Source organism: Capricornis sumatraensis, chromosome 2 (assembly GCF_032405125.1).
Source record: "Capricornis sumatraensis isolate serow.1 chromosome 2, serow.2, whole genome shotgun sequence".
Lineage (NCBI taxonomy): Eukaryota > Metazoa > Chordata > Mammalia > Artiodactyla > Bovidae > Capricornis > Capricornis sumatraensis.
In genome coordinates, this window is record NC_091070.1 from 124,269,469 (window position 1) to 124,292,197 (window position 22,729).

Sequence of the window (22,729 nt, forward strand, 5' to 3'; positions counted from 1 at the left end):
GCACTTTCCAAAGGCCCCACTTCCCAGTGCCATCATCTCTAGGGGTCTGGATCTCAACATATGAATTTTTAGGAAACTCAAACATTCAGACTATAGCATCCATCTAGCCCAGTCTATTTATGAATCTACTTCTCTTCCTTTCACCCAAATTTCCCCTCCATCTGGAATATTATCATCTCCTTCTCTGATTGGTAAAAATTTAATTTGGATTTTAAGACCTCACTCAATGTGCAGCCCCCAAAAGAGGTGTCCTCTGATTGGCTGCCCTTCTCTGTCCTTTAATAAAATTAAACATTCTCTCTCAAGATCTCAGAGTACACTGTCCTTATCTTTATGATGATGACATCTTGTATTATACTTAATGCAATGTCTGTACTTCCTAGTAGATTATAGCTAAGGATAGGAATGGCATTTTATTTACAGTGGTCAAGTGTTTGTTGCAGGATAACTGAAGTCAGGATGGTGTCATGGTCTGAATGTGCAAGCCCCCTCATTCACATGCTGAAATCCTACTCCTCGTGGACGATAGTACTGTATTAGGAGATGGGCCTTTGGGATTAGTATCTTATAAAAGAAACTTCAGAGAGATCTCTAACGCCTTCTGCCAGGTAAGAAAATAGTGAGAAGGCATCAGCTATGAACCAATGAAAGGGCCCTAACCAGAAGGTAACCATGACAGTGAAAGTGTTAGTGGCTCAGTCGTGTCAGAGTCTTTGCAACCTCATGGACTGTAGCCCCCCAGACTCTTCTGTCCATGGAATTCCCCAGGCAAGAATACTGGAGTGGGCTGCCATTCCCTTCTCCAGGGCATCTTCCCAATCCAGGGATCGAACCTGAGTCTCCTGCATGGCAGGTGAATTCTTTATCTTCTGAGCCACCATGCTGGTGCCCCATTCTTGGACTTCCAGCCTTCAAGACTGTGAGAAATAAAGTTATTTGTAAGCTGCCCAGTCTCAGTTATAGCAGCCTGAGTGGACTAAGACGGATGGATTCCTGACTGCTCAGCCCAGGCCTGTATCCCCTAGCTGTTTGCTTCATGCCCTGAAGCAGCCGACCCTTCTCTGGCACAAAACTTTCAGCATTAATATTTCCCTTTCCCCTTTCCAAGTATAGCTCTCAACTTTTATCCCAAGGCTACTGAATGCATGATTTAAACTTTAGAGAAATATCATGTTATTTAGAGTTTTAGGGTAGAACACTGGAATGTGTTCCTCTCCCTCCTACACTTCTTTTCTAACTAATGTCTCCTCTAATTTTCAAATCCTTTCATGGAGGTTCTTCATACAGCAGGTGCTATCATTTAAAGTCTACAGAATGGATGGATGGATGAATGGATGTAAGAATGAACAGACCTGTGAGCTCGGTTTACTGACAATGACCTTTCTGACAAATATGTATGTTGTAGCCTTTCTGTTATTTACTTAGTGCTTGACCATGTAGAGGAGAGATATTTAAGATATATCTCTTACTGGCCTTTTCTCTTCATCTTTGCATCAAGTGCTCCAACACTTTGGCCACCTGATGCAAAGAGCTGACTTATTGGAAAAGACTCTGATGCTGGGAAAGATTGAATGCAAAAGGAGAAGAGGGCAGCAGAGCATGAGATGGTTAGATAGCATCACCGACTCAATGAACATGAATCTGAGCAAACTCCAAGAGATAGTAGAGGACAGAGGAGCCTGGTGAGCTATAGTCCATGGGGTCACAAGGAGTCACACATGACTTAGTGACTGAAAAACAACAACTGGATCCTAGCTTGATTTCTGTCAATGGTTCCCAGCATTGAGCAGTAAAGACCAATCAGCAGTATTAGACCTGAATGCTAAGAGAAAAAGACTTAGGACTACACAGGTGAAAGTCAGCTGACCCCTGCTCATCAACCAGCTCAGCCTATTATTCTGTCCTCTCTCAAAGCATCCGGCCATCCATCCTATCAGTGGAAGTGACATCCTTCATTTCTACAGGCCAAATCACCACTCAACCCCAAGGCACATGTAGGCAGACGGCCTTTCAGAGAGCACCCACACAGCTTTGAGAGGTGCTGCAGGTGGCGCTAATGGTAAAGAACCCACCTGCCAATGCAGGAGACGTAAGAGATGCTGGTTCGATCCCTGGGTTGGGAAGATCCCCTGGAGGAGGGCATGGCAACCCACTCCAGTATTCTTGCCTGGAGAATCCCATGGACAGAGGAGCCTGGGGGGGGGCTATAGTCCATACGGTCACAAAGAGTCAGACACAACTGAAGCAACTTAACACGCACAGGACACACGCACACAGCTCTGCTCACCCTTTCTGCACTGCAGCAGATGCAAAAGGAGAACAAAGAGGAAGGGGCTGGATGGTACAACCCCCACTCCCACTACCAGCACCACAGCTGTTCAGAGGTTTGGTCCTCAAAAGCCATTTAATATTCCTGCGAACTCTGTGTTTTTTTTTAAACAGTAACCATGACAACTCTGAGCAAAAAGAAAAAAAAAAAAAAACAAGAGTAGGCTGTTTCAATTCTCAGGCACACATTATATGGAACATATTCTTTATCCACAGGAATGTCTGGTTTATTAGGTCCTAGTGAAACATTTCCATTTACACATTGAGAAAAGAGGGGGGTAAACTCATGTCAATACTGCTTTAGTAACCCTTTTTTGAAATGGAATGTTTATTATTTTATATCAAAAGCTATCCATTCAAGAATGAAAGAAACCCACACATCTCGGGGCAATTTTTACACAATAATCATGTGCGTCCCAATTCCTGGGTAACCCCCAGGGGGCATCAGAGAGCTTTTTCTTTTTTTAGCTCACAGGGATGTGAGAAATCCTGGGTGCTCTTTCCAGGTCATACAAATTCCCATGCTGTGCTCAGTTGCTAAGTCCTGTCCTACTCTTTCCGAACCTATGGACTGTAGCCCTCCAAGCTCCTCTGTCCATGGGATTCTCCAGACAAGAACATTGGAATGGGTTGCCATTTCCTTCTCCAGGGGATTTTCCCAACCCAAGGATCCAACCTGCATCTCAGGTCCCCAGCATTGGCAGGCAGGTTCTTTACCACTGAGCCACCTGCAAATTCCAGTAGATAGGTTCTATTGTGCAGACTTCCTTGGATCAAGCCAGGGCACAGGAAGCTGGTAGCATGTGTTACATTGTCAGTAATTTTATTTTTGGCCAAGCTTCCTTGGTGACTCAGACAGTAAAGAATCTGCCTGTAATGCAGGAGACCTGGCTTCGAACCCTAGATCAGGAAGATCTCCTGGAGAAGGGAATGGCAACCCACTCCAGTATTCTTGCCTGGAGAATTCCATGGACAGAGGAGCCTGGTGGGCCACAGTCCATGGGGTCGCAAAGAGAGACGACTGAGCAACTAACACAACACTAAGGATAACCCTATCAAGATGCAGAGCACTTCAAGGCTTAAATCAGGAGTTTCAAGCAACAATGCCAGATTCTTGTTGAGAAGCCAACAGCTGTGGTTGAGCCAACTCATGGTGCAAACAGTATCCAGATACCCAGAGTGCTCCAAGCCAGCAACAGAGAATGTAATGCTAACCAATTGACTAGATCTCCTGGGTTCAGCACAGCCAAGCTACAGATTCTCAGGGTGCCATTTAAACTCCCTAAATTTATCTGAGAAGTAATCCAGGGATAAAAATGATAAGACAGAATCAGTGGTACAGGTGATAGCTCATGAACCACAGTGCTCAGTACATAGTTAACAGTGCGTAAGATTATTGGCATAAATGCTCTTAAAAGAGACACCGTTATGATAAGAATACTCATGCCATTGTTGTTCAGTCACTAAGTCATGTCCAATTCTTTGCCAGCCCATGGACTGCAGCATTCTAGGATCCTCTGTCCACTATCTCCTGGAATTTGCTCAAATTCCTGACCATTGCATCGGTGATGCTATTTAACCATCTCATCCTCTGCCCCCTTCTCTTTCTGCCTTCAATCCTTCTCAGCATCAGGGTCTTTTCCAATGAGTCAGCTCTTCAAATCAGAAACCAAATTATTGGAGCTTCAGTTTCAGCATCAGTCCTTCCAATATTCAGGGTTGGTTTCCTTTAAGATTGACTGGTTTGATACCCTTGCTGTCCAAAGGACTCTCAAAAGTCTTCTCCAGCACCACAATTCAAATGCATCAATTCTTCAGGTCTCAGACTTCTTTATGTTCCAACATTCACATCTGTACATGACTACTGGAAGAACCATAGTTTTGACTACACACACGTTTGTTGGCACAGTGATGTCTCTGCTTTTTTAATATACTGTCTAGGTTCCCATAGATTTTCTTCCAAGGAGCAAGCATCTTTGAATTTCATGGCTGCAGTCACCATCCACAGTGATTCTGGAGCCCAAGAAAATAAAATCTGTCACTGCTTCCACTTTTCCCTTATCTATTTGTTATGAAATGATGGGACCAGATGCCATGATCTTAGTTTTTTAAATGTTGAGTTTCAAGCCAGCTTTTTCAGTATCCTCTTTCACCCTCATCAATAGGCTCATTACTTCCTCTTTACTTTCTGCCATTAAAGTGGTATCATCTGCATATCTGAGGTTGTTGATATTTCTCCCAGCAATCTTGATTCCAGCCTGTGATTCATCCAGCCCAGCATTTCTCATGATGTATATACTCTGCATATAAATTGAAAAAGCAGAATGACAATATACAGCGTTGACATACTCCTCTCCCAATTTTGAGCCAGTCCATGGTAGTAAGTAAGGTGTTCTGGTATTCCCACCTCTTTAAGAAATTTCCACAGTTTAGTTGTGTTCAACACAAAAGTAAAAGTCTTTAGCATAGACAATGAAGCAGAAGTAGATGTTCTTCTGGAATTCCGTTGCTTTCCCTATGATAAATGTTGGCAATTTGATCTGTGGTTCCTCTGCCTTTTCTAAGTCCAGCTTGTACATCTGGAAGTTCTTGATTCACATACTGTTGAAGCCTAGCTTGAAGGACTTGAGTATAACCTTGCTAGCATGTGAATTAGTACAGTTGTACAGTAGTTAGAATAATCTTTGACACTGTCCTTCTTTGGGACTGGAAAGAAGACTGACCTTTTCCAGTCCTATGGCCATTGCTGAGTTTTCCAAATTTGCTAACATAATTGGGTGCAGCACTTACACAGCATCAACTCTTAGGATTTTAAATAGCTCAGCTGGAATTCTGTCGCCTCCACTAGCTTTGTTCACAGTAGTGCTTCCTAAGGCCCACTTGACTTCACACTGCAGGATGTCCAGCTCTAGGTGAGTGACCACACCATCGTGGTTATCTGAGTCATTAAAACCTTTCTTGTACAGTTCTTCTGTGTATTCTTGCTACCTCTTCTTAATCTCTTCTGCTTCTGTTAGGTTCTTACTGTTTCTGTCCTTTACTATGCCCATCCTTGCATGAAATATTCCCTTGATATCTCCAGTTTTCTTGAAGAGATTTATAGTCTTTCTCACTCTATTGCTTTCCTCTATTTCTTTAATTGTTCATTTTAGAAGGCTTTTGTATCTCTCCTTGCTATTCTCTGGAACTCTGAATTCAGTTGGGTATATCTTTGCTTTTCTCCTTTGCCTTTTGCTTCTCTTCTTTCCTCAGCTATTTGTAAGACTTCCTCAGACAACCACTTTGCCTTCTTGCATTACTTCTTCTTTGAGATGGTTTTGATCACTGCCTCCTATACAATGTTACAAACCTCCATCCATAGTTCTTCCGGCACTCTGTCAGATCTAATCCCTTAAATCTATTTGTTACCTCCACTGTATAATCATAAGGGATTTGATTTAGGTCATACCTGATAGCCTAGTGGCTTCTCTAGTTTCTTCAAATTAAGCCTGAATTTTGCAATAAGGAGCTCATGATCTGAGCCACAGTCATCTCCTAGTCTTGTTTTTGCTGACTGTTTAGAGCATCACCATCTTCAACTGCAAAGAACATAATCGATCTGATTTCAGTACTGACTATGTGGTGATGTCCATGTATACAGTTGTCTCTTTTGTTGTTGGAAGGGGGTATTTTCTATGACTAGTGTGTTCTCTTGGCAAAACTCTGTTAGCCTTTGCCCTGCTTCATTTTGTACTCCAAGGCTAAACTTGCCAGTTACTCCAGGTGTCACTTGACATCCTACTTTTGCATTCCAATCCCCTGTAATGAAAAGGACATTTTTTTTTTTTTAGTGTTAGTTCCATAGGGTCTTGTTGGTCTTCATAGAACTGTTTGACTTCATCATTAGTGGATGGGACAGAGACTTGGATTACTGTGATCTTCAATGGTTTGCCTTGGAAACAAACCGAGATTATTCTGTCATTTTTGAGATTGCACCCAAGTACTGCATTTCAGACTCCTTTGTTGATTATGAGGGCTATTCCATTTCTTCTAAGAGATTCTTGCCCACAGTAACAGATAAAATGGTCACCTGAATTAAATTTACCCATTCCCGTCCATTTTAGTTCACTGATTGCTAAGATGTCAATGTTCCCTCTTGCCATCTCCTGCTTAAACACGTCCACTTTACCTTGATTCATGGACCTAACATTCCAGGTTCCTATGTAATCCAGGTTCAGATGTTCTTTATAGCATCAGACTTTACTTTCACCACCAGACACATCCACAACTGGGCGTCGTTTCTGCTTTGGCCCAGCCACTTCCTTCTTTCTGGAGCCATTAGTAATTGCCCTCCACTCTTCCCCAGTAGTAGATTGGACACCCTCTGATCTGGGGGACTTAACTTCCAGTGTTATATCTTTTTGCCTTTTCATACTGTCTGTAGGGTTCTCCAAGCAAGAATACTGGAGTGGCTTGCCATTCCGTCCTCCAGCACATCACATTTTGTCAGACCTCTTTGCTATGACCCTTTTGTCTTAGATGGCCCTGTATGGCATGGCTCATAGCGTCTTTGAGTTATGCAAGCCCTTTTGCCAATGACAAAGCTGTGACCCATGAAGAGGAAAGAATACTCATAATCCAAAGTAAACTATTGGCCATATTATTATAAGACATCACTATCCCCATATGCCCTCTAACTGGAATAATGATTACCTACCCATGTGACTTACCTTCTCAAAGTCTCGAAGAGCCTGGGTTTGCACCTGAAGAGGTCTTTCAAATGCTCTCAAGGAATGCCCAAAGGGGACCTTGTCACCACTTCTCCAGGTCTGTGACTGCACAGGAGGGCCTCGATCTTTGGTGTCAGTAAGAAAAGCTGCCAGTGAAACAGAACAACAGAAAATTTTACCTAATAGCGGCATCATGAACATTCCAACCTTCATGTTCCAGCAGAATTTGGTTTCTGCAAAATATGAACCAATTCTAGGCCACACAGAAGCAGTTCACGCGACGTAGCCTACAGGAGATCTTATTAACAGTGGTCCCGAGCGCAGCCCACTGGTTTATGTCCATGCACCTTTATAATGTGATGTTCCTGCTCCTGCCATCAGAAAGTGGAGTCTACTTCCCTCACACTTGAATCTGGGTTGGCTGAGTAACTTGCTTTGACCTAGAGATGGTGATGAAAATGCCACTTTGGGATGAATTCCACAGATTGGGCCTTGAGAGGCTTTGCATTTCTGTTCTTGCCTTCTTAGAACCCCACAACCACAATGCTGGGAAGAATCCCAGATTACCTTCCTGGGGGATAAAGGCCAAGTCCTAGGGGAATGAGGATACCAATCACCACTGCCAGACACCTGAGAAAAGGTGTCTCAGACCTTCAGTCCCATACAAGCTGTCAGAGGATGGCAGCTGTTTGAGTAATTCAAGTAAGACTAACAGAAGAAATGTTCAGTTTCCCAACATCCAGGATTGTGAGAAATAATATATCATTGTTGTTTTAAGCCATGAGTGGGCAAACTTTTTCTTACAGGGCCAGATAGTAAATACTTGAGGCTCACGGGCATGATCTCTGTCACAACTACTTAACTCTGCCCTGGTCGCTCAAAGCAGATGCAGAGAATATGATAGAGAATGAGCATGACCGTGTTGTGATAAAACTTTATTTATAAATACTGGCAATTGGACCCATGGGTGACAGTTTGCTGACCCCTGTTTGAAGCCACTAAGTTTTAGAGTGGTGTGTCACATGAAACCAAACGTAACTGAAATAGCTTTATTTGAAAAAAAAAATCAAGCTACTAGCTAAGAAGTATTTCTACAAATCTCTTTATAGAGAATCTTTCAGATTATAGTATAGGAATAACAAATGTAACAACCGACACTGTCGTAGGTGTTACAAAATAGTTTCATATGAATTATTTCATTTATAAATAACTGCTGAGAATTTCCTGGTTGTCCAGTGGTTAGGACTCTGCTTTCTCTGCAGGGGGCCCAGGTTTGATCCCTGGTCTGGGAACTAAGATCCCACACACCTCACAGCCAAAAATAAATAAATAAATAAAAAGTTATTGCAACCAGTGAAACAGACTGAAATAGACTGATGTGATTATTACATCCATTTTACTAATGAGTAAATAAAGGTTCAGGAAATTTTCCCAATACTACTAAAAGGGCTTCCCAGGGTGGCACTAAGTGGTGAAGAACCTGCCTGCCAATGCAGGAGACATAAGGCATGCAGGTTTGATCCCTGGGTAGGAAAGATCCCCTGGAGGAGGGCATGGCAACCCACTCCAGTACTCTTGCCTGGAGAATCCCATGGACATTGGACCCTGGCAGGCTACAGTCCATAGAGTTGCACAGAGCTGGACATGACTGAAGCAACTTAGCACTCAAGAATGCATGCACACTGCTAAAAAGTGGCAGAACCAATATCACATCCCTTCCGTTCAACCTTTCTAACAGCATGCTAACATCATGATATTTTAGCAGCAAAGGGGACTATAACAGGCCTGAAAGGGAAAAACAGGCAAAGGGACAGAGACACAATCTTTCCATTAACCATTGTAAGCACTCCCCTGGGAGAAGTTCATGAAGGCTAAGCTGCTACCAGCCCTATGCCTGCCTTGGAGAAGTACACTGTGGGGAATAAGAAATCAGGGCTTCCTTCAACCATAGTACACAGATGACCTCCGACTAAGGCAGGCTTGGGGTTAGACTCAGGTCGAAGACATATAAAAACACATCTTTTCTTGACTGACAGTAAGAAGAAGCGAGCCTTTATTACTGAACTTATTTAATCAGAAAGAATGGCAGACATCACAACACACTGAGCTCTACAGACACTGTCAGTGCAAGTGACAGTGAAATGGGCTGTGGGCGACTCCAGGCCCACTGAGAGAAAGTTAGTTACACACAGACACGTGGACAAAGGCCATCTGAAGGGGCCAAGAGGCAATAATGCCACCATGTGCTCTTTTTCTTTCCTTTCTTTTTCCCCCCTTTTCCTTTTCTCTTTCCTTCCTTCCTGCCTTGTACATTCTTGTCTCTTTTGTTGAAAATTAATGGACCATGTATGCATGGGCACCAAAAACAAAACAAAAAACCAAGTAGGACTACATTAAACTAAAAGGCTTCTGTTCGCAAAGGAAACCATCAATAGAAAGAAAAGGCAACCTCTGGGATGGGAGAGTACATGCTTCCCCTCCCTTCTTCCCGCTTTCTCTTTCTGCAAACTTGCTAGAAGGAATGCAAGAAAATGTCCCCAGATACTTCAATCAACTTCTCAGATTTTTTTTTTTTAATTTAAGAAAAGGGAATTCTCTGTTTTTAAAAAAGAAGTAAAAAGTATACAAAATTATCAGGAAGATGACAATGAAGGGAAAGATGAAGAAGAAAATAATGATATAAATAGGGTGGTCCCAGTGCAGTTTTATTTTCTGGTTTCGAAGTATTTAACTACTCATAACTACTCATTACCTCACTGATTTTTTAAAAAAGGAAATATAAGGCTATATGGTTTGGTTTTAAACTGGACACTGTACAGTATCTTTTCATTTCTGTAAAAATAATATATTATCAAATGTGTCTTTAGGTGGCCCTGTTCTTAATGGTATCTTTCAACAGCCTATAACCTTGCCTGGTAGAGTAGCAGGGTTTAAACTAGCACAGAAATTTAAAGCAGGTTTATTGGTACATAAGTCAGAAAGTTACAGATAAGAGTTTGGTTTTTTCCCACCTTAAGTCATGTTTGATTCAGTTAGTACAAAGTAATTGTAATGTTAATTGTTTATCACACTGTGATTGCAAATTAATAATAATAGTAATAATAATAATGGTGCACCTGTTTTGTTGAAAACTTGATATTTTTAAGTAAATGCAAATGTTTAATTAAAATAAATTAGAAAAAATTACTTCTTACACATTTACATGAAATTAAATAAGGTGATTAAATGAAATAAAATTTGATAAAACAGAGCAATGTATTACAGTTAGGTTCATAGAATATGATAGAAAGAGAAGAGACTTCAAAGACCAGATCTAGACACAGCCAAAAATGTTTAAAAAAAAAAAAGATTGCTTATGAATCCTGACCACCAGCTAATTATGGGAATTTAGGCAAATCTTTTAATTTTGCTGAGCGCCATTGCCTCTGTAAAAATAGGAATAATAATGTTTACCTCATAGAGCTTTCATATGGATTAAATGAAACAATAAAAGTACCCAACTGAAAACCTTGCTTATAATAGACAATTTCTTCTTTACCCTTCCACTTTTGCCCTAGTCTTTCAATTTTTACCTCAAATTGGAGGATCTTCATGCTCAAAATGAGTACGGTAGACCTTTAGAACTTATGGATTTTACATACACAATTACAAATGCTAATTTTAAATGATTCCAAGTCCTTAACACATTCAAATCAAGAAGTTTTTTCTGCATTGTGCATATGAGCCATCTGTGCTTCAAGGCTGGTATGAAAAGGCAAATCACTTAGCAAAGTAGGTAAAACGCCTAGTGACTGAAAGTTTTTGTGAAAAATAGCCCCCAAAAGAGAATTATTTTCACTTTGGTTTTGTAATTTAGGCAGACCTCTAGCTAATTTTAATGCAGGAATAATATATATTATGTACACATTAATAATAATATTTACAGGTGTTTATTCCTTGACAAGCTCTGTACTAAGAGCTTTTCTTTTTTTAATGTTTATTTATTTATTCAGCTGCAAGTCAGGTCTAAATTGCGGCATGCAGATTCTTCCTTGTGTCATCTGGATCTCTCACTGTGGGGCACAGACTCGGACTCTCCCGCGCTTAGTTGCTCTGAGGCACATGGGATCTTACCCTCAATCAGGGGTCAAACCCACGTCCCTTACATTGCAAAGAGGATTTAAAATATTTTTTTTAATTTAAACTTTTTATTCTGTATTGGGGTATAGCCAATTAACAGTGTTGTGGTAGTTTAAGGTGAACAACAAGAGGATTCAGCCATACATATACATGTATATCCATTCTCCCCCAAACTCCCCTCCAATCCAAGTTGTCACATAATATTGAGCAGAGTTCCCCATACTATACAGTAGGTCCTTGTTGGTTATCCATTTTAAATACAGCAGTATGTACCTGTCCATCCCAAATTCCCTAACTATCCCTTCTCCCCATTCTTTCCCCTCCAGCAACTGTAAGTTTCTTCTCTAAGTCTGTGAATCTCTTTCAGTTTTGAACGTAAATTCACTGTATCATTTCTTTTCAGATTCCACATATAAGGGATGCCATACAATATTTTGCAGGGAGGATTCTTAACCATTGCACCACCAGGGAAGTCCTTGAAGAGCTTTTCTAATCTCACTTATGAGGTTGACACCATTATTATACCCATTTTAATGGTATATTTGAGATTTCATTCTAGTGGAAGCATCTATTTTAATCATTTTACAAGTGACTTTAACTTGCAATTACAGAACTGCTAACAGTATGAAGAGTTCAAAGTATTTCAGTTACGAGTTACTGCACTGTGCTGCGAAGGTGGTGTGTTATATACTACAGTGGTCTGTGCAAATTTTCAATTTCAAAAAAAGTCTGAAGATACAGCCATGATGGTGGGATCTAAATTTTAAGAGATTTGTGATAAGCAGGAGACCAAGAGTATAGCAAAGAAAGATCCACGATCTCCTTACCTGCTGCATGACTTGTTCGGGGTACCATCTCCCCATCATCTTCTGCAAAATAATCTCTGTGAAGAGAAGCACATCATTCATTAATGAAGTAACATCCCACACAGTGTTCGATTCCTCAGTGTCAAGACATCTGTTTTTATTTATTTTTCCACAAGCAATCATTAAGCTGTTATAGTACTATGTATTAGTGTCAGGGTTAAGTGCTGGAAATACAAAGACATGCCCCACCCTACTGAGGATGTGCAGAGACAGCCACTGGACAAACAATTCCACAGGCACTGAATTACTATTGTGGCAAGTGCTCTGAAGGGATATGCTGAGTAACTTAACTAGTAGAGAAATTCAGAGAAAAGAACATTTAAACTGAGATGAAGAGAATGTCAGCCAGATGAAAAATGGAAACAGAAGAGTATTCCATCATGAGGGAAAAGCAAGGACCCTGAGTCAGGGAGGAACTTGGCCTGTTAGAGGAACAGAGAAAGCCAGGGCTGCAACCAGACCATGCAGGGCCTTGAGGGATGGCGTGAGCATGTGAGATTTATGTGCAGGGCAATGGAAAACCACTGAAGGAGTTTAAATGAGGAAATGAATGGTAATTGATCAGATTTAGACTTTAGATCATTCTGACTGCTGAGTGGCATTGTGTAGAAGGAACAAGAGAAGATGGAGAAAACAAGAAGCTGGGATAGTTTTAACTAAACGAAAAGATGGTAGAAATGCAGAGAAGCAAAAAAAATCCATATGCTTAGGAAGTAAAATTGATCCAGAACACTTGAGAAACAAACAAAAGTCTACTAATGGAAATGTTAAAAACACTACAATGCGGTAGCAAGATCTATATCTGTCCAGCACAGTGAAGACCACTATCCCTAGAAGAGAAGGGAAAAAAAACCTCAAAATGTATTCAACAAATGCTTGTCAAGCACTTACTATGATTTTAGGCACTGGTTTTAAGGTCTACAAATGTAGCAGTGAACAAAACAGACCAAAACACCTGCACTCATGGAACTTATATAAAAGGAAATAAAAAAGCAAAATGTATAGTAACAATTGGGGACAGGTACTATAAAAAATTGGGGACAGGTACTATAAAAAGGTAGGGAGTAGCAGTAGGCAATGCTGGAGGGATGGGGAAGAGGAGGGGGTTGCAATTTTCAGTAGGCTAAGTGTCTCTGAGAAGCAATGATGTGGGTGTTGGGGCAAAGAGTCTTCCAAGCAGAGAACATCAAGTGCAAAGGCTCTTCAGAGGAAGCATGACGGAGCATTTCTGGAACAACAAGGAGACCGGTGTGGCTGGGCTGAGTGAGTAGCAGGAGGTGAGGTCAGGGAGGTAATAGGAAGGCCGGGCAGGGGGCAGATTATTATACAATGCCCTTCTGGACCCTGAAAGGAATTCAGCCACTGGAGTCTAGTGCATCAAAAAAAGATGAACTGAGTGATGGAAGTTTTAAAAGGGCTGGCTACTGTTTTGACAACAGACTGGGTGGGAAAGGCAAGAAACAGAGAGGCAGTTGCAATAATCCTACAAAGAGATGCTTTCAACATTTACCTTACTCCTTAAACCCTCGCGTACACCCAGTTAGTTGTCCTAAAAATAATTCTATAGCTGGAGACTTAGAAAGCTTCTCTTTTTAAAAAATCAGGAGACATTCACAGGGAGGTGGAAGAGAGCCTGTCATTTATTTAGAAACTGTTGGTGTTCTTCCTTCTCTGCCTCAGGGCTGGATCTTGGCATAAATCTTCACTTTGCTAAGTTCCAGATGGACGTAAAAGTACCAGGCAGAGCACGCCAGATTACACAGACCACCTGGCAATTCTTTATTATTCAAAAGCAGGTCACTGGCTTGTGGTTCTTCCAGGCCCTCTGCCCCTTTCCCTTCTCCACTTCTCATTACAAATTTTCCCTGAGAGTGAAAAATGAAAGAGATGAACTACTACTTGTGGATTTCCCTCTGTTGAGAAAAAGCAAGGGAAGGATTTTGAAACTATCAGCCAGAATAATGTCTTGAAAAATTTGTGGAGAAAAAAAATACTTAGTTGCTGCTACTCATGCATGGATGAATTCCTTTATGTTCAGCCCACAGACCTGGGTAACCACTTCTGCCATCAGGAGCAAGGTCATTCCTCAGGCCAAATTCAGCCCATCCAACATGCTTCATTTGGTCAACACAAGGTTGACCCATTCCTAACGTCTCTTGCAAAATGAATGGGTCTGGCAATACTGGGCCTGCCTTCCCACATAGAGGGATAACCTGCCGCCTTTAAATAGAAGAGACATGTTCTCCGGTTTGCCACAGTCCCTGTCACTCCCTGTTCTTGTAATCCCAGCTCACGTGCTCATTTATGATACTGGCTTGGCTCCTTATAGATCTCTGAGGCTGTCACTCTAGCATAGATCAAATGCAGACAAAACTTTCACTTCTGCTTTAAGACACTGTCTTGAGTTACCTATGTAGCTTTTTGCTGTTGTGTTCGGAGAAGGCAATGGCACCCCACCCCAGTACTCTTGCCTGGAAAATCCCATGGATGGAGGAGCCTGGTAGGCTGCAGTCCATGGTGTCGCTAAGAGTCAGATACGACTGAGCAACTTCACTTCACTTTCCATCTCTAAGTTGTGTTGCAAAGAGTTGGGACACGACTTAACGACAGAACAACAACAAAACGCTACTAAGGGGCTTACAGGTCTCTTTTACCTCCAGGCTTCAGCTTCCTTAAATATTTGTGAAAGAAATACATGAACTTCTAAGGTTCCTTCAGTAATTACACAATTTTATTCTAATAGACACTAGTAGCATTAAAACTCATTTTAATACTTTCTAAGGATGGGGAAACTTTCCAGACATGATCTCATTCAATTCTCCTTGCTCTGAAGATTCCACATGATAGATCAGGAGCAAGTGACAACAAAGTGATGCATATGGATGCCACAAGCTACTTCACCTTCGCCCCCATCCCACACTCATCCCTGAGCTGACTGCCTGTCTTATATGAAGCAATAACCAGAAGGGTAGAGAGGTCACTCTGGATGAGTACTGAGTTAATGGGCTTTCTGTAGTCTCTGGAGACTTTTTTTTTAATCACTTCAACTCTATTAACAGCTCAAGTTCCCTCTCATATTGCCACAGAGTGGGGCTCACTCAGCTGCTCCAAAAGCTTGGGAAGGAATTTGATGCTCCCCCAGAGAAGGGGCACATGGTTAAGAAACACAAGGTATGTGTCAAGGGGATTGCAATTTGTGAAAATAACTGATAAACCAAAGTGCAAAGAGAAGTGGGGTATAGTAGAGACAAACTCCAAGTCAGGCCCCGCCACCCACCCACGAAGCAGTAACATATGTTGGTAAATTTTTCTCTATATTACTTAAGTCCAGAAAAAAATTGTATGCCCTTGTCCTAGTTTCCCAAATTCAAGTATTTCTAATTTCTTTTTTTTTTAAACATCAGTCCATGAATGACTCATGGTCAGCAAGCATGTATTTCACGAGGGCACGTACAGCTCTCCTGCAGAGATGAACATGTATAATCTTTCCCAAAGATATTTTTATCTTACTTGTTACCTGCATGTTTTACCTTATATGCTTTTCATGTATAAATGAACCAAACTTTCCCTCAGTGAGCCTTATCTTTTTACCCACTACCTTGCCAATTTGTTAATCAGTGATACCAATTTCAGAAAACTAAGATCATGGCATCTGGTCCCATCATTTCATGGCAAATAGACGGGGAAACAGTGGAAACAGTGGCAGACTTTATTTTGGGGGGCTCCAAAATCACTCCAGATCGTGACTGCAGACATGAAATTAAAAGACACTTACTCGTTGGAAGGAAAGTTATGACCAACCTAGATAGCATATTAAAAAACAGAGACATTACTTTGCCAACAAAGGTCCATCTAGTCAAGGCTATGCTTTTTCCAGTGGTCATGTATGGATGTGAGAGGATAGTATAGTATGCTGCTGCTGCTAAGTTGCTTCAGTCATGTCTGACTCTGTGCGACCCCATAGACGGTAGCCCACCAGGCTCCCCCGTCCCTGGGATTCTCCAGGCAAGAATACTAGAGTGGGTTGCCATTTCCTTCTCCAATGCATGAAAGTGAAAAGTGAAGTGAAGTCGCTCAGTCATGTCTGACCCTTAGCGACCCCATGGACTGCAGCCTACCAGGCTCCTCCGTCCATGGGATTTTCCAGGCAAGATTACTGGAGTGGGCTGCCATTGCCTTCTCTGATAGTATAGTATAGATGGACTATAAAGAAAGCTGAGTGCCGAAGAACTGATGCTTTTGAACTGTGGTGTTGGAGAAGACTCTTGCGAGTCCCTTGGACTGCAAGGAGATCCAACCAGTCCATTCTACAGGAGATCAGTCCTGAATATTCATTGGAAGGACTGATGCTGAAGCTGAAACTTCAATACTTTGGCCACCTGGTGCAAGAGCTGATCATTAGAAAAGACCCTGATTCTGGGAAAGATTGAAGGCAGAAGGAGAAGGGGATGACAGAGGATGAGATGGTTGGATGGCATCACCAGCTCAATGGACATGAGTTTGGGTAAACTCTGGGAGTTGGTGATGGACAAGGAGCCTGGCATACTGCAGTCCATGGAGTCACAAAGAGTCAGACATGACTGAGTGACTAAACTAAACTGATACCAATTTCATTAAAATCACACTTACTAATTTTTGCCAAGGCACCTTCCTGCTCAATATGAAGAACCAAACATTTTCCAAGTATAACCCACCTACCAGCTGCTCACCCACTTAATTTCTACATGATGTATTATTCACATTTTCTTGACTTGCTGGTAAGTAGCTATGAAAATACTGGACTCAAGCAATACATCAACATTCAATATCCCATAGGAACAGCCTTTCCTACAGTTTTCCAGAGTGATTAGGTTGAAGATGATCAGGACATAACTGGTCCACTCAGAGCCATCTACAACATCCTTTTTTCTTAAAAAAAAAAAAAAAAACTATTCATTTGTTATTTTTTAAAAAGATTCATTTATTTTAATAAATACTGATTTACAAGGTTGTGAAGGATAATTGCTTTACAATGTTGTGTTGGTTTCTGCCGTACATCAGCATGAATCAGCCACAGGTATACACATGTTCCCTCCCTCTTTTTTTATAATTAAATTATTTGTAACTGAAGGATAGTGGAAACAGTGGCTGACTTTATTTTGAGGGGCTCCAAAATCACTGCAGATGGTGACTGCAGCCATGAAAATTAAAAGATGCTCATTCCTTGGAATGAAAGTTATGATCAACCTAGACAGCATATTAAAAAGCAGAGATATTACTTTGCCAACAAAGGTCCATCTAGTCAATGTTATTGTTTTTCCAATAGTCATATATGAATATGAGAGTTGGACTATAAAGAAAGCTGAGTGCCGAAGAACTGATGCTTTTGAACTGTGGTGTTGGAGAAGACTCTTGAGAGTCCCTTGGATTGCAAAGAGATCCAGCCAGTCCCTCCTAAAGGAGATCAGTCCTGGGTGTTCACTGAAAGGACTGATGTTGAAGCTGAAACTCCAATACTTTGGCCACCTGAGGCGAAGAACTGACTCATCTGAAAGGACCCTGATGCTGGGAAAGACTGAAGGGCAGGAGGAGAAGAGGACGACAGAGGATGAGATGGTTGGATGGCATCACCAGCTCAATGGACATGAGTTCCGGTAAACTCCGGGAGTTGGTGATGGACAGGGAGGCCTGGCGTACTGCAGTTCATGGGGTTGCAAGAGTCGAACACGACTGAGCGACTGAACTGAACTGAACTGAATTGCTTTACAATATTGTGTTGGTTTCTGCCATATCTCAACATTAATCAGCCATAGGTGTACACATGTCCCCTCCCTCCTGAGCCTCCTTCCCACCCTGTCCCACCCCTCTAGGTTGTCACAGACATCCGCTACATGCTGATACTCTGATGCTGTCAGACTGCTCTGGTGATTTCTTCCAGTAGTTTCCTAAGTGTGCTAGTCTCAATTATATCAGGAATATCCACAACACTCAATTTTGTGTTTCTTAAAAATGGCTATTCCAAGATGCGAGCCACTGGTCCACTAGTCTGGTCTCTTGTAACACTGTGGGGAGGGGTACAAACTTGGATTCTTCCTTAGCAAAGGGTAACACCATGGCAGAGTCTGCACAGAAATATTCTCTATAAGGCAGCCACAGATCGTCCCTTGAAAACTGCATATATATTTGGTGTTATTGCCTTGTATTTTGGTCTGTTTAATTTATGGACTGAGGAAAGCAGCTAACTGTGTTAATGGACCATATTATTCACGAGCAATGGCAAGGTGGTAATCATATCACTTCACCATCACAAAGTAAGTTTCCAACAAGTCTTTGAACAGTGTGAAATATTAATATCCCAAACAAAAACCACCCCAACTATATCCGTTGTCTGTCTAGACCTCACTGCTTTCTTCTTCTATTAAGACAATTATCCTAAGGCTATTTCTTCCCATGAAAAGTGAAAGTGTTAGTTGCTCTTTGTGACCCCATGGACTGCAGCCTGCCAGGCTCCTCTGTCTATGAAATTCTCTAGGCAAGAATACGGAAGTGGTTTGCCGTTCGTTTCATTCTCCAGGGATCTTCCTGACCCAAGTATCGAAATGGGGTCTCCCCACACTGCAGGCAGATTGTTTACCATCTGAGCCACCAGGGTAGCCCATTTCTTCCCATAAGAGTGTTCAAACTGCCACAGAGGTGGTTATTTTTTCAGGCTTCTTCCCCAAGGCTCTCACATACACTTAGCCACACAGTCTGGTCCCCTTACTTCGTCATGCATCACCACCCTTCCTTAACATCTCTAAGCTGAGGGACAAAGACCTTCTCCCAGAGGCATTTTCTGTCTTTCAAACTTCCTCTTATATGGCTTTCTTATCATAATGGAAAATTCAGGAGGAGGAAAAGCAATCAGCCATACCAGTATTTAGAGCAAAAAACTGGGCCTTGGATGCTATTTTTAGAGTTTTTCATTCCTTTTCATAAACATTTACTGAGAAGTTACTTGTATAACAAGCACCAAAAATATCACGATGAAAAAGAAATGCCCTGAAATCAAGATGCTCAGAGCTGTCTACTGGGGGTGGCAGACAGGATTCAAAGAGATACTTATTAGAACAATGAGATTTATAACAGAGATTTCAGAACATAAATGAGATATAATTAATTTTGTTCTGATGAGGAGAGGGGGTCTAGGAAATCTACATAAAACCGAGAATACTGAATTTAGGCCTTGAAGGATGGGTATGAATATGTAAGGAAACATGACAAAGACTGCAAAGTAGGAAACTGAAGAGGGTGAGCAGGGCTTTAATTTTGCTCCCCTCAACCTGAGTCAACATCAACTGCTCCTTAGGCCCCTCCAATTTCCTTTTAACTTTCCCCTCCTCAAGCCTGCCTCTCTCAAACTCTAACCGTCAGGAAGGAGTATTAGGGTTGTCTAAGTGAAAACTGTTTCATGTGTGCTCCCCTCCTCCAACGTCATAGCTTCATCTAACTACTTAGACTCCCCAAAGATCATATAAAAGGTCAGCAAGAAAGGACTAGGACTAACATTTACATTGTAGTCAAAATGCCTACAGTTATAGACCATACAGAATACCAGAGAATCTGGAAGAGTGAAGAGGCTGGAGGTTTAGGATGGTAGAAAATATGAGTGAATATCTTCCTTTTTTTTTTCTTTACTATTTTTATCCTAGAATGTTAATTCTTCTTTAAAATATTAATAAACATATTCTGATTTATTTACACTGCTCTTTTACTAAGGCCCTTGATAAAAGATGAACTATGTAAGGAATTGGGCTCAGTGTGATCATCTCAAACAGTGCAAATTTGCTGTTTCAGCTCAGTTCAGTCGCTCAGTCGTGTCCGATTCTTTGCGACCCTGTGAACCGCAGCCTGCCAGGCCTCCCTGTCCATCACCAACTTCCAGAGTTCACTGTTTATTGGGGTCCAAACACATATCCTGTTCTAATTCCACATTTTTTAAAGCTCATCTGTCATGAACTTATAGATTCTGATTCAAATAAATGTTTCTAATGTTTAAACATCTCTTTTTTCATATTTTAAACTTATATTCACATTCAACCCTTACAGATAGAAAATGTCCAGAAGGACAAGGAGAACTGTGGCTTGCTTTCTTGGCATGTGGAATCTTAGTTCCCTGACCAGGAATCTCACCAGAGCCCCCTGTATTGCAAGCATGGAGTCTTAATCACTGGACAGCCAGGGAAGACCTGGCTGAGGATTTTTAAACGGTAGGGCTTCACAAGTGGTGCCAACTTGGAAACAAAGACATCCACAGGTAACAGTCTCCAGACTGCCTGTGTGTAACTTTATAGTTCAACGTGTTTTCTTACACGGGAATTTTCTTCAACACTAATCTTGAATTAAATGATCATTATTTTTATTGTGAACAACCACCACCACCAATGAAGCCACCACCATTTATTGATTGACTGATTCTTTCCAGGAATTATCTCATTCAATTCTCCCATAATCCAATAGGTCCTGTTATCCCTATTTTACAGGTAAGGAAATAAGAGGCCTAGAAGGATGATGTAATTTGCCCAAGATCATCCAGCTAGCTGATGGTAACAGTGAACTTGAAATCTATATCTGACTCCAACCTTCACACTTCCAATATGTCCTGTTTCTACTCACACATTTACCAGGAGTCTCCTTTGTACCTGCCCTGACTCCAGACAAATGACCCCTGAGACAGTGAGATGTGAGGAAGGGTGCTGCTGTGCGAAGGAGAAGTGAGTTACACTCAAATCCTGACATATATTTGTTTTTTGGGACACCAACTCATTCCCAAGACACACATGGTTCACAATGGAGCATTTGCGTCCTGGTATATTAGATGCCATGTGACAAGTGATTAAAATCCTAAAAAGGAAGTGGCAAGTATGACTTTTTACATAGGCTCTATCCTGAAAAGTGAGTCATCCACTATTTTATACTTCCCTATCTCTGCCCACAGTCCTCCAAATGGTCATGACTCCCGTGAATCCTTTTCTGTGACAACAGTTGGCATTGTCCCTAAAAGACAAAGGGAACAAACCGACAGGCAGACGATGTGATGGAAACAGATACAGTCAAAACTGGGAAGGCCATTAGTGAACAAGCTCTGAGATGTCTCAGATCTTTTTTCCTCTTGCTGAGAGAGACACGGAGTATATCTTCTCTGCCCCAAATATTGCCAATATCCCCTCTTTGGCATCAGAATTGCAAAAACATGCATTCAAATGCAAATGGAGAAGTCACAGATGCAGAGCACAGGACCACTATGTAATAAATCCACTGAGATTATCATTTTTTTCTCATCTCAAGGCCTATCATTATAACCTCGGCAAGCTGGAAAGCTTAATTGGCAAAGCCCCTCAGAACACAGAGAACATCACTTGTGAATCTCCCTCTGCATGCTGACTAAGTGTGAGCTGACTTGGCAATGACACAGTAACATCCACTTTTCTCCAGTACAGGCTGCAATTACACCCTTCGCTCAACAGAATCTATTCACTGAGAGTGGCTGTGGCCCAGTGGAACTCTGGGAGACAGTTTTCTGAAGTGCTAAGTCCTCAATCACTACCAGGAGCTACAAGCATCACTATGCACCAGCAACAACTTTGAATATTATGACCTATTTTGCTTCTGCACTGAATCTTTATTCTAAAAGGAACTTACATTTTTCATGCTGCTATTCCTCAAGGTTCAGAGAAACTGCCTAATACTGTGCAAAGGTATTAATAAAGGATAGTTCAAATAATTATCTCACTTCGCCTTATGAAGTTATTAGACATGCAGATGTCTAATAAATTCTCCTCCCTGAATCAGCCAAGACACTGATATCACTCTTTCAAAAGAGATGTGAAAATGATCTGTTCTGAGTTCAGCCATATTACTCAGGGATGGCATATGGTCTCTCTGCTCTCTTCTAAAAATTAGCTTGGCTTTTTATCCTTGGTCCTGGCAAAGCAGTTTTCATTAACAACCACTATTCACAGGACGCTGGGGAATGCGGAGGCTGAGGCCCTCACCAAACATCAAGAGATAGATTACTTTTTTCTGTTTCCACCTACCTTTTTATTCACATAACCTTTTACCTTTTCCTTCCTTGATAATGTCTGTTTTTAGTGATTTTTAAAGAATTAGGTGTTCTTTTCAGAAATTTTGGAAGGGACAAAAATGCATAGGAAAAAATTAAAAAATGCTACCACTTAAAGGCAACATTGATAAAGATATTTATGTATTTATTTTTAGCTGTTCTTCAGTTTATATGCCTATGTGAATTCCAAAAAATAGAAATAACACTGACCATGTAATTTTGCACCTTGATTTTATTAAGCTTCCCTGGTGGCTCAGATGATAAAGAATCTGCCTACAATGTGAGAGACCTGGCTTCAATCCTTGGGTTGGGAAGATCTCCTGGATCTGGAAATGGCTATCCACTCCAGTATTCTTGCCTAGAGAATTCCCGGGACAGAGGAGCTTGGTGAGCTACAGTCCATGGGTAGCAAACAGTGAGACACAACTGAGCAACTAACATATATTGAAATCAGAGGTTTTGAGGATTGCATTTTTAGGGGAAAAGGAAGCATCAGGGGAGGAGGCTGGTGAGAAGAGGAGAAGAGTGTCACATTAACCTGCCCAAGATTAGAAAGAATGAATCTAGAGTCTTCCTTCTCAGTATGGCTTTATGATGTACTAAAACAAAGCTGACAGAATCCCAGA

At 41.4% G+C, this 22,729-nt stretch overlaps 1 protein-coding gene across 8 annotated transcripts in view; it reads right to left on the minus strand.

The window, feature by feature from the left end:
* The window catches only part of PDE4DIP (phosphodiesterase 4D interacting protein), a 240,281-nt gene that overhangs the window by 170,074 nt on the left and 47,478 nt on the right, over positions 1 to 22,729 (minus strand). For 7 of the 8 annotated variants that reach the window (XM_068966238.1, XM_068966236.1, XM_068966237.1 and 4 more), the window contains exons 2-3: positions 11,984 to 12,039; positions 7,038 to 7,183 (exon numbers count right to left, since the gene is read on the minus strand). In XM_068966238.1, the coding sequence (XP_068822339.1) occupies positions 7,038 to 7,183; positions 11,984 to 12,039 (202 nt within the window). Of the gene's footprint in view, positions 1 to 7,037; positions 7,184 to 11,983; positions 12,040 to 22,729 lie in introns of those variants that run through there. The other variant, XM_068966244.1, reaches the window with a different exon arrangement.